The 13,165-nt window shown below is 41.1% G+C and overlaps 1 protein-coding gene across 1 annotated transcript; it reads left to right on the top strand.

The window, feature by feature from the left end:
* Positions 1-2,652: 2,652 nt before the first annotated feature.
* On the top strand, positions 2,653-8,282 carry rpn1 (ribophorin I). The gene is made up of 10 exons (XM_020593250.1): positions 2,653-3,009; positions 3,705-3,769; positions 4,337-4,643; positions 4,728-4,937; positions 5,027-5,219; positions 5,368-5,467; positions 5,579-5,717; positions 6,819-6,938; positions 7,020-7,265; positions 7,352-8,282. Exons 1-10 carry the CDS (start codon positions 2,770-2,772, stop codon positions 7,532-7,534), a joined length of 1,803 nt encoding a protein of 600 aa, XP_020448906.1. The 5' UTR covers positions 2,653-2,769; the 3' UTR covers positions 7,535-8,282.
* Positions 8,283-13,165: the final 4,883 nt, after the last annotated feature.

Raw genomic sequence — 13,165 nt, 5'->3', positions numbered from 1 at the left:
GCGCTGGACACACCTTGTTGCACAGAACCCGAGAAATCAAAATATTAAAATATAGAATGGAAATTCACTGACATCTACCGAGCGAACTGTATTCACTGTCATAGAGCATACAGTACTGAATTAGTGCTCCACTGACATGGGGTGGAATTATCAATACCACTACAATTAGGAAATACAAACCTATAATCTGGCGATCACATACTATCTAAGAATATGCATAAAACTTGATTTTAAAAAAGTCTGAAATTGTGGAGCTGAACAGAAAAGCCAGGGGAAATAATTTTTAAAACTAACCGAGCACTGAGCCACACAGAAAACAAAATGTTGGCCTACAAATATGCATATCTACAGTCCTGTTGCAAGTGAAATATGGTTTTTATTTTAGCAGTGTATGGTTTGCCATAATAATCTACAAAGGTCAAAATGTGACCTACTCATCTCCATCCCCTCTGCTGCTCCGACTAGTAGGCTACCTCACTGCTGTCTTTCACACCAGACTTTCCAGCCCCTGATAGGATAAGTTACCGTCAGCCATTATCTGCCAGTAGTGACAACTAAGAAGGATCTTAGTTTGCCATAGTTTGCTTTTCACTTTCACCACATATCTGATATATTCTATAGCTAACAACTGATGTTTGGAGGCCAGTTTACTGACATATCCAAGAATGTATTCGTAGCTTTCATGTCCTCTTTTGGCCAATTTTTACTCTATTTGATGATAGCCATGTTAAAAAAACAGGGTGATGAGCCAGAATTTTTTTTCTTTTTTGTGATACTGTTGTTTTTATGGAAATGAACCCATATTTACATTTAAAACATTTGGCAGACTTTACCCCAGTGCTCATAATTAGGCTACATAAACTATTTTATTCATTTCCAAGCCCCATAACATCTTCACTGTCCAGACTACTGTCCACGGGCTGGATTCTGATTGTGAACTTATTGTGAGCTTTGGTGTCAATATTGACTTGGATGATTAAACAGACCTTTACCTCATGGAAGTAGCTTTATGTTGTTCTGGCAAATAAGTCTTGACGGATTACCAAGCAAGTATAATACCCACTTGCTTAAAGCATTATACTGCAAAGTATACATTCGAGAGAATAATCAGGATGCCAAGTATGGTACTTACAATGGTTAAAGTGCCCATGACATGCTCACTTTTGCTTGTTTCCAGCCATTTAATGTTTAATCTTGGGTAACTCTAAATTAGTTTGACATCCCTCATAACTCCAAATAGTTTGTAATTGTTTCAGAATCAGAGCCAAAAAGCCTCTTCCTTAAAACCAGAGGAAATTTCATGAATAACTCCTGCTGCCAGTGTTGTGTTGCAAGTGGACAGCCCAACAAACCACAACAGCATTACTTAATATGAATTTCTCCTCCATAGATAACGTAAACAATGGTATATGTACCGATGAAAAGAGATGTGTAACACTCTAAAAAAAAGTGGATAATTGAGAAACCCCATATTTCAACTGGCATAATGCAGACATAGTAACTTCTCCAGCCTTGCAACAATTCTAACATTACAGAAACAAGGCATTAACAGACATGCTTACTTACTGTTAAGTCCCACCAAGTACTGGAAACATCACTCCCTTTCAAGTAGCTCCAAGGTCAGTAAATCCAACCGGTGGTCGCTGCATCTTCCCCCACACAACCACATACAATGCCAAAGTAGTGAAATTAATTCCAACAGGTAGCGTAGCACCAACAATAACATCATGGATCATAATCTGCTTGTTAATCAGCAACACATCACATGTGGCAGACACAATGGCCCAAGCAGTGTATTTTTCTTTGCATCCTCTGGCCACACTGCAGTAATAGAAGGTAAAATATATCCACAAAACCAGGTGCAGCTGAAAAATTTGGCTTTTACAATTTTAAAAAAAAAGCTTTCTTCTGGAAAACATACATAACAAACAAGGCAATGTGACATTTTGCAAATATGGTGGGGGCACTGTTGGATGTCAGGTAAGCTCACATTAATGCACAATGGCCTGGATTTAATGCCCATTCAAGGAGATCCTTAAACTATCACGTAATACTTAATTTTGATAGAAAAAAGTCTCGCGAGGAAGAGTTTGCGAGATGTGCATAAACCCAGTTGCTTCTGCATAGAAATACTAGAACATACATACACCTCATTTTTTGAGCTTTAGGTCACCCCAAAGATGATAATTCTCAATTGTAATATTGATAGTTGTAATAAATTAAGTCAAAAACAAGGAAAAGCATGTCATTGGACCTTTAAGAGTTAAAAATATCTACTGAAACCTGGGACTGAACCAGGGACCTGTAGATTAGCAATTTATCCCTCTTCCATCTGTTATAATGTGCAGACATACATTAAATATAACAACACTGTAGCCAACAGAATTTACTGCACAGGACAGGATGAATCATTTTACTGGTTATCATAAAATACTTTTATTGTTAGAAAGGTAATCATAAGTGTATGTTTGTTGTTGTTTCAGATTATACATTCGCTTCTTCTTATGATGTTTATTGACGGTTTGCAAGCCAATTTAAGGTACATTACCGCCACCTGCTGGGCTGGAGTGTGGAACAATTAACATGATACATTCGCTTCAGACGCACAGCGTGTTGTAAATAGCACGTCATGACGTCATTACGTCGGACTTGCATGAAACGTCATCCTTTCTCGATGTAGTGTGGTGTGGTGGCCTTTCTTTGCTGCTCTACGTTCCTCCTAGGCTTTCCGCTCTTCTCCCGGTATTTTAGCTCTTAGTATCTTTAATAATGACCGGAAAGACGCCACTTCTCGTCGCTTGCCTGCTGCTTCTTGCTGCTGTAAGCTCGCAGGTTTCAGCGGATGGTTTGGTTAACGAGGAGGTGAAGAGGACTGTAGACCTGAGCACTCATCTGGCTAAGATCACCGCAGAGACCGTGCTGTCCAACCAAGGGCACTCTGCCGCCCATAGCTTCATATTAGCGGTAGAGAGTGACCTGGCCCCGCATCTGGCATATATCGGAGCCTCGGTGAGCCAAGCATGAGCGAATCAAAGCTCTTCTACCTGTAACGACTAGTTGCTTTAGCCCGTTAGCTGCTTTGTAGTAATGATTAGGCTACACATATTTTGTCTGTGCAAAATCTTGCAGCTCTCAAATTTTTTGCTTTGAATTGACAGTAGTGGCGATGCAAAGATTGATAATAGCACGCTACCATATGATGTTACAATCTGTTGTTTGAATGTATGAAATAACTGCTGTCCATGTGAAATGAACCAGTGTGGTCCTGCAGATATTGGGCTCTGCTGCAAGCAAAGAGGCAAACAACCACAGTTAGCTAGTGTTTCAGGATGTATACTGCGAAGTGCAAGGTTTTGGCTTCAACTCATTTTCTGTGAGAAGAAATGCGACGAATAGCTGACCTAAATACTGAATACATTTTGAATTGCTAAGGAACTGGGCAACAAATGTTAACTTCCGCAGCGCTGCACGCTCTGTCAGTGACTGAATGACACGTATGTGCTGGGCCGCTCACTTCCGTGTGTGACTGCGCAGGCCAGCCCCTTCTTCTCTATGAAAATGCTCAATTGCTTTGTGTTTTGACAGAATAATAAAGCTACACATGGTTCCTCCAGGGGGCTGTTATCAACTGTATTGTAAGCCTTACGTCCTGTGTTCTGCTTGTAAATTGAAAGTATATGCTGAAACACCCCACTTTTCTGTAGGTGAAGGGCGATGAAGAGGAGGATGGCACATTGGAACTTGAACAAACCACAATCCAGGGCCAAAGGTAAGAGGTCTGAGTCTTTTTTTCGTGAGCTAACCAGATTCTCACACATGTATAAACAAGCAAACCGCACAGCATAACTGGAGCATTTTTGATTAACTTTGACTCAGAAGAGTATCTGAGGACCCTAAAGTTAAGAGCATTTAAACTTTGTCTAAATACATAGAAAAGGTTTTTCCATACTCTCTTTCTTATTGCCTTTAGCCTGGGAAATAAAAGATCACCATTTAGAAACAGCCCTCGGTTTTCTGCTCCAACAAACTCCAACACCAACCTTCCTGTCAAACAGTTCAGGGACATAAAAAAGAAAACAAATGGGTTTGATTATAAACCATTTTTTGGCAGTTTCTTAGATGACAAAAGACATATTAATAAAAATTAGGCTATTTTGCTGCATTTTCAATTCAGATTGATGGTTTAAAAACCACTCCCTCCCATAAGAGTTCATGTCAAGAGTCCAATAATATCATTTTCTAGTTCCTGAAGCTGATACTTTACAGCAGAAGCATTAACATTATTATGATGTTGTATCTTTTCCATACCCCTCTTTTTCTTCTCTTTCCTCTGCAGAGGTGAATTTTACAAAGTGCACCTGCCTTCCAGTCTGGCAGCTGGTGCTCAGCTGAAAGTAAAGGTGGAGATGACATTCAGCCACGTCCTGAAGCCCTTCCCCACACACATCACCCAGGCAGAACGCCAGCTGGTGGTCTTCCAGGGGAACCACTATCTGTACTCCCCGTACCCCACCCACAGCCAGACCACACGTGTCCGTCTCGCCTCCAAAACTGTGGAGAGCTACACGAAGCAGGGCAACCCCACCAAGATGGAGGAGATCATTGAGTATGGACCCTTCCATGACGTGGCTCCGTTCAGTGAGGTACTGCTCAGACCAGATTTGATGAGCTGATGAAACTGTGAGAAAGTTGCTAAAACTGTGTCCTGTTTGTTTTTTACCGTTCAGGATACAATGAAGATCCATTATGAAAACAACATGCCCTTCCTCACCATCAGCAGCATCACTCGCGTCATTGAGGTGTCTCACTGGGGCAACATTGCTGTGGAAGAGACCATTGACCTGAGACATACGGGAGCAAACCTGAAGGGACCTTTTTCACGTTACGATTACCAGCGTCAGTCAGACAGCGGCATCTCATCTGTCAAATCCTTCAAGGTGTTTTGTTAAACACAAATCACTGCTGTCTGACTTTTTCACTGTTTGTGTGATAATGATGCTGACTGTATATTTTTTCTGCTCAACAGACTATCCTTCCTGCTTCAGCCCAGGATGTCTACTACAGGGATGAGATCGGGAATATCTCTACTTCCCATCTGCAGGTTTTGGATGACTCAGTGGAGGTAGAGGTCAGGCCTCGCTTCCCTTTGTTTGGAGGCTGGAAGACCCACTACATCATTGGCTACAATCTGCCCAGCTACGAGTACCTCTACACCCTGGGTGAGTTGGTTTCTGATGACTAACCCAGAAGGGTTACAGTGGGCTATCTCAGCAGGCAAGATCTACGCTGTTGCCATAATATCTTCTTCCCCCTCATCATCAAATCAAAGGGAGTCTTGCTAATGCATCACATCATTTTATCTTCTAGGTGACCAGTATGCACTGAAAATGAGACTAGTTGACCATGTGTATGATGACCAGGTTATTGACTCCCTCACTGTGAAAATTATCCTGCCAGAGGGGGCCAGGTCAGTGACTGCAAGAAAATCTAGAGTGTGTCAAACTGAGTATAGTGTTTTGTTTCTTTTGGCAGTAGTTGGTACTAATTTCTCCCACTTTCTTATGTGTTGTCCTCTCAGAAACATCCATATGGACACTCCTTACAAAATTGATCGTATGCCAAACCAGCTACACTATACATACCTGGATACCTTTGGCAGACCAGTGCTGGTCGCCACCAAGAACAACCTGGTGGAGCAGCACATTCAGGATTTTGTGGTAAGACAAATGCAGCAGGAGTTTACCAAATGCAGCAAAATATGTACAAAAGCTGTTTTGAAAGTAACTTGTATGTAGCATTAACTATATGTCTAGGCATTAAGAGCTGCTGTTGAAGTTTTTTTGGGGCTTTTTCAAATGCCAGAAAACTTTAAAACTTTACTTACTACCTCAGCCAAGGAAGTTATGTTTTTACTGGTGTTTGTTGGTTTGTTAGTTGGTTCACAGCATAACCTGATAAGTAATGAATGGATTTTGATGAAGTTTTTTGGAGAGGTAGGATACAGCCCACCAAACAATCCATTAGATTGTGGTGCTGATTCAGGTCATCATCCAGATCTGGGAACTTTTTAAAAGCGTCTTCACTATTGTGAGATAGGGCCAATTTCACTATTTCCGATTTTAACTCAATACACAATGCTTAGGCAAAAACGCATGGTAACATCCATGTGTAGAGCTATCATACACCAAAGTCTGATATGGATCCAAGTGATATTCTGGATGTAGTGATCAAGAATGTTCAAATTTATAGGGCTCACAGAAACAACAACTGATGGTACAGACTTGCAACTGAGATCAAATTCTAGCTAAAACTGCTGACTCAGCAGAGGGTCAACAATTTCGACGTATCTTCAACAGTTGCTGAGCTCCTGAAGAAAATCATTAATATTTCAGTAATTTTCATTGCTAAACTATTCTTTTTCTTGAATAGCTTTCAAACAAATAATGAGACCAATGTGATACCAAGTGCCAGGGGTGTGATGTATGAATCATATTATGAGGGTCAAACTATTATATTGCCCCTGGGCAGAGTGGCATTAAGGGGTCAGTGAGCTGCCTTGGTGGAGGTTACTTTTTTCTGAGTGCTGTCTACTTTTCATTGTGTCTCCCGAGGCTCTAAAAGTTCTCTTATGGAGTAAATAGTTGCAAGTAACTGTGCATTATAGCTGTCAGTATTTTAGATTGGCAGTCTAATTGAATTTATTCTTTACTGGAAATTCCATGGATTTTCTAAATGCCAGCCTGACTAGACTTGCCTGATGTGTGTGAATTTGCTGAGCTGTGAAAAAAATTTCAGACCTGACCTTATCTTGTTGCCAGGTTCATTATAACTTCAATAAGATCCTGATGCTGCAGGAGCCTCTGTTGGTTGTAGGAGCTTTCTACATCCTTTTCTTCACTGTCATCATCTACGTCCGCCTGGACTTTGCCATCACAAAGGTATGACAACATTAATCAAATAAAGATAATTTGCTTCCATTCAGTCTCATTCTTCTGATCTCTCTTCTGTCTGCCAATCAGGACCCTGCTGCTGAGGTACGTATGAAGGTGGCCTCCATCACAGAGCAGGTGCTGACGCTGGTTAACAAACGTCTGGGTCTGTACCGTCACATGGACGAGGTGGTCAATCGCTACAAGCAGTCTCGCGACACCGGGGCACTCAACAGTGGCCGGAAGACACTGGAGGCCGACCACCGCGCCCTCACCAACGAGATCAGCTCACTGCAGGCCCGCCTCAAGGCTGAGGGCTCCGACTTGGCTGATAAGGTGAGCACAGTCTGTGCTTGAAATGTTGTAAATGAAATGAACTGGCTACATACAGTCAGGTTCACTTCCTTCTTCTGTGTTCTGAGGTCGGGGAAGTGCAGAAGCTGGACGGGCAGGTGAAGGAGCTGGTGTGTCGATCCTGCCAGGAGGCGGAGCGGCTGGTGGCGGGTAAGGTCAAGAAGGAGGCGTACATTGAGAGTGAGAAGACTCTGACCAGCAAGAGACAGGAGCTCATCAGCCGCATTGACAGTTTGCTGGATGCCCTTTAAACTGCCTCGGCCACGCTAACACACACAAACAGACACACACACACCACCGTTCCTTCAGCATACAACTGAGTGTATGTATGATTAAATGAAATGTGACTCAAATGCGTACACATTTTATTTTACCATCCTTAAACCCAGACACGGACTATTAACATCTCATCTAACAGTAGTGATGTGTTTATCCAAACACTCGTGCCTTGTGATAAACTTGAGGTCACTGTGTGCTCAGCTCCACAGCAGCTACTGTACATCACACATTTTGGCTTTTTAGTTTCAATTTTTTAGGTTTTTTTGAGCTTAAGCTGTGTCACATTTGACTCATTTTCAAATTCAGATTTTTTTTTCAGGATGTATGGTCAAGGGACTTTTTCTTTTTGAAATGTACAGCTGAAAGGCCTGAGTGTTTTCAGTCTCATGTCTTTACTCATATATGCTTTATCCTTGAATATTTTCCAATCTTATCTCTTTTGCACTTACAACTTTTTTTCTACTTGTCCCCAACTGGTATTCATATTTGAAAAATTTGAAGCTCTGATTCTGTCAACCTTGAATGTTTGTTTTCGATGTTGCTCAGTCATATTTTCTATATTTTGTATGAATTTGTTGTTTTGTAAGTGGTTATTTTTGACCATGAGATTATTGAATACATGAGATTCAGTTGTATGTGAGAAAAGACATGAGAAATGTTTGTGAATTGGGCAATGATATGGAAAGCTGTCAAATTTGAAATAAAATGTTGATAAACTCATCACTTAACATGCTTATCTGAATCCATACAGCTGATGTACATTATGTCTTTCTGGGTGTATTGGTTCATTTAATGAAGCAATACCTTTAGTTACTCAAAAGAGGGCGCACTTGTGTTTGGAGCCACCACTTCGCCATATTTAGAGGCTTTGTTTTTGTTGGTCTTCAACAAAACCACTCTGCCTGAGCCTGTCAGTGCCATTGAATACTCTACCTATAAATATACAAAAATAAGAGTATGTCATCCTAATGTGCTCAAAATAGAAAGCCACATTTGTTAAGCGACTGGTGCCTATTTTAAAACTGGCACCTCTGCGGGAGCTTCCGGCACTTTGTTGTGTTCCTTGTTTCAGAGTAACCCCACCTATCACGCTCTCCTTCCCAGGCAGCAGAGCAACCGACCTGCCTCCATCACAGTCTAGGCCCAGGACAAACACAAGGGTCACACTGAGGTCATTGGTTTCCTTTTGAGGTCACCATGGTCCTTGCAGGTCACTTCCTTCAACATAATAATAGGCCGCATTTGCCTCACAGTGATAATGCTACCATATTGTATGTGCCATACAATAATCATTCTGAAAATACGCAAGTAGGGCGAAAGCAAAGACAATGTCTGTTAGCACTGATGCTTGGTGCTGCAGAAAGGTCACACAATGGCATTTTTGTTTGTGTCTACTTGAGTGGAGATTTGGAGCAGTGAGAGCACAGGGAGCCACCGGGTCTCATTCTCACAGCGGAGCACAGTGGGTAGACTGCGGCTGCTTGCACGCACCCGCCTCAACACCAGTGACTGTGTCGAACAAACCGCTGAGCTCATGTCTGCCCTCCACTCTGCAGTGATGCTATCAAATCACTGAGTTTTAATGTTACACTGAAAGATTTCCACAGTGTAGAAAATCTGTGGATTTGTGATTGAACTAAATCAGATCCCTGTTTCTGAGACTTAAGTGATGTTCTTGAAAATACTTAAAATAGTAAGCATCAGCTCTTTGCTGGGCTCAGCACATCACATAATGCAGAGATTCATGTTAAAACAGCACTGGCAGTAAAACTAACAACCAGATTCTGGGACCAGAAAAGATCATAGTACAAAGATGGCACTGATTTTGAGTGCAACCGTTTTCTATGCATTTGCATCACCTGCATCTGCCACTATAGTACTAAATTGTTTATTTATTTATTTTACCCCTCTAAGATAGGCTACCACATCTGCCAGCAGCAACCCCCAGCTTGCCATTTCAGCCAAGTTTCCATCTTTACTTCCCATTTTGTATTTTTGTATATCATCAATATTCTGTCTAGATTTGATACTGGACATAATAAACAGTAACACAAATAAATAATGACGATTATGATGACTGCTATATAAATGCACAATCTGTTACATGCAGTAACAGATACAATAACGTTGAGAAGGATTTGAAGTTTGAAGGCAAACATGTGTTGTAAGCCCTTAATTTTATCCCTTTTTAGACTGATTATATTATATTGTTAAAAATCTTAAGACCTAACAAAAAACCTTTATATACTGAATTTAGATACTGGTATATCTGGATTATCTGTAAAATGCAAGGAAGCACAGAGATCAAAATGTGTTATTCTTGTTTTTGCAGCTTTGTCCATTTGAACTAATCAGATTAATAAATTCATCTGTAAAAATATATTTAAATATGTGATTTACAGGAAGCTTCATCACGTGAAGTCATGTTAATTCCGCTAGTCAAAGGTTGCAGAGGCAGCTGTAGCACTACTCTGCTAAGCTAGGCTAGTTGGGCTTTAGCAGGGCTATGACATTTGTCCTTATGATTTAAGATTTAGCACCTGTCTTCTTTATGCGATACAGCTCAGTTACTAAGGTGCTGGCACATTAAAATGGATAATCCGGTTGGACAAAATATGTAAAAGTGGGTGAATTAGCTTTTCAGTTCAATTATTTATCCTAGGCACTGAACCCCCCCCCCCCCCCCCCCCCCTAGGCCCATTGTTCCACATCTACATGCACTGACAGGGAATGTTTGTTCACTTCTGTGACAAAAATCGTATCTGCATTCCAAATTATAAAATAGGCCAAGATGCCAAGTCATGATCATACATCAGGATGACATAAACAGTAATCTTTTCTGCATTCCATAATAAATAGAGGCAGTCACCGTACATACTCAGAGTTACAAAGGAGAGAAAACTCAGAATAAACAGAAGTAGAAACAAGATCATTTAAATAATCGGTGCACAAGTCATGATTCATAGAGGAATCACATAAAAATGTTTCTCATCTTCTATGGCCATAGTTGCCCAAAATCACCTCACAATACTTACAAGTTCTGTTAGTGGTGCACTCTACCTGTCTCTACAGCTAAATTATGATCTGAACATCTGAACAGAAATGATGATTGTATTAAATGCTTATTACAAATGGCAGAAATATAACATTCTGTTTTTATAACAAATGTATATAGAGAACATACCTTCAATTTATCTTCCAGTATAGTATACCATATATCACACACTTTTTCTCTCACTCACTGATCGAGAACAGCTATGCTCTTACATCACCTACACTCTGAGCCTCCCAGACATTAGAGGAACCACAGGAACACAATAGGCTTCTGAGAGAAGAAACCCAACAGCATCCAAGCATATTCTAACATTTTCTTGGGTAATGATAATCAGGCATTGACACTAATTGTATGCAATACAAAATACATCTTTTCATATAAAAAGTAGACAGTGCATATCTACCAAAATCTCCCAAGACTGCTGCATTGCTCACACTCGTACTGACACCCAAACCTTTTTACATAAGTAAATCTGGACATTCTCAATACATTCCTCTGTCTCAAAGCCCCATATTACAGATCCATAATATAATATAGGGCCTATTGTACGATCAAACAGAAACGGAGCTTTAAGGTAACTGATTTTATGCTTATGAGTGAACCTCAGTAAGGAGAATATGGCCTTCTTACTCTGGCTTAAAGCTAATTTACCTAAAAAAAAGTTAAGTTAATTTACTAGCTAAGCTGGAGTGATATTTCTCCAGTTGGATTTTCTACTTATTGCAAAATAAACACCCTGTTTCCCCCACTAAAGTTACACAAATCTATGGCAAAGTATTTTTATATAGTAAAACAGATGACAAAAAGTCTAATTCTAGTCTTGACTTAATTTTAACTCAATATGCATTTACGACATTTTGGCTTTAGGGGCAAAATAGCAGGCTATTGATTGTATGGCCTGACTGATTCCTGCTCAAAGCATACATGTGATTAGTCAGGTGATCATCATCTGTATGTAGGACAAATTTGCTTCATAAAGGTATCTTATTTTTCACTTTCAGAGAAGAACTCTTTACTGTCTCCGAAGCTTTTAAAATATGGTTGTGTAATTCCTTGAGCCTTTCATGATCCAATGTCATGGCATGCTCAAAAATAGGCCATATTTGAGCCAACAGATTTCATGAAGCCATGAAAAGTTTTCGAATTTCATGTTAGAATGATGCTTTTACTCAGTACCATATTTCTATTACTGGCCTCATAAGGGGACATCACTAAATGTTGCCGGACATTAAGTCTTATGTCATCACACATCATTTTGTCAATACATTCGCTTCTTCCTTTGGCTGTTACATCACTGAGAGGGCACTGCCTAGTGTGATATTGGTGCTTGGATTATTGGAGGCCTTTCAGTCTTTTTACTTCCAGCCCTGTCCTCTGGCCCAGGATGTGATTACTGGTCGCAGAAGAGCTGCGGTTTATCTGTTGGTGTAAGCCGAGCAGAATACTGTTTAAACCGGAATACATGTGCAGCACTGTATCCTGATGTGGCAAACAGTGTGTGTGTGTGTGTGTTTGTATGTGCAGGGTGTTGGACTGGCTGGGCCATGTGGTTGAGCTGTCAAGGTCCCCCCTCAGGCATCAAGTTGATTATTATCTTCCTTTCCTGAACTATAGTAATAATGTAGAGTGTGTTCCTTCTTTAGCTGCCAGAAAAATAATGATAATGCAAAAAAATAAATAAATAAATAAAGGAGTCAAACTAGGGATCAGTCAAAGAGGTAATCCACAAGCTCTGGGCCTTGTGATGTGGTTGTGATTGATTACATTGAGGGCTCACCTGCAGCACTCTCCCTCTTAATCTTTTTCTCTCTAAAATACACACAGAGACATACACAAAGAGAGAGGCAGAAGTCACCAGTCAGGGAACAATATCCTGCTCAGAAGACCCTTCACAGCACACTCTCATAAATCACTGAGACAGAGCCACCACCCTCACTGTCACCATGTTATTATGCACACACACACACACACACACACACACACACACACACACTCGGGTCCACGTTCCTCACGACATACATTCATTTAATTCAGTCAATCCTGCTACCTGGCCATACAAAGATGTCATCAAAAAGAAGAAATACGAGTCAAATCTAAACTCAATACTCTCCCTCAAACACACACCTCACCTGGGTTGATTCCCTTTGGCTCTGCTTAAAGCACACATCTTTACAACAGCAACTCTGTGTCCTGCTCTGCCCCTGCCCTCTGCACCAGCCATTCTTTAGTGACAGGGTGCTGGGATGAGGGGATGAGAGGCTCTGGAGGACAAGGTGAGGGGTGGATGAAAGGCCCTCAGCTCAGATCCTGTGGCCCTGGGTCCTGTGCAGGTGGCAGATGTGATTTGGCTGGGTGCAGAAGCGTGAGGGCGAGGAAGAGGAGGACAATGAAGGTGTCTGTGGCCCTCATTGCAGCTGCAGGAGGTGGGGAGGAGTGGGGCTGACAGACAAGACAGTCAGACAGACCGAGGAAGGGAAGGACAGCACAGGAGGCACAGAGATAGAGATGGAACTTCAAACAGAAGATTGGGCCTTGGGTGCAGAGAGAT

Source organism: Monopterus albus, unplaced genomic scaffold (assembly GCF_001952655.1).
Source record: "Monopterus albus unplaced genomic scaffold, M_albus_1.0 scaffold18.1, whole genome shotgun sequence".
NCBI lineage: Eukaryota > Metazoa > Chordata > Actinopteri > Synbranchiformes > Synbranchidae > Monopterus > Monopterus albus.
Note: the sequence above shows the minus strand (reverse complement) of the source record. Positions and strands in the feature narration are given on the sequence as shown.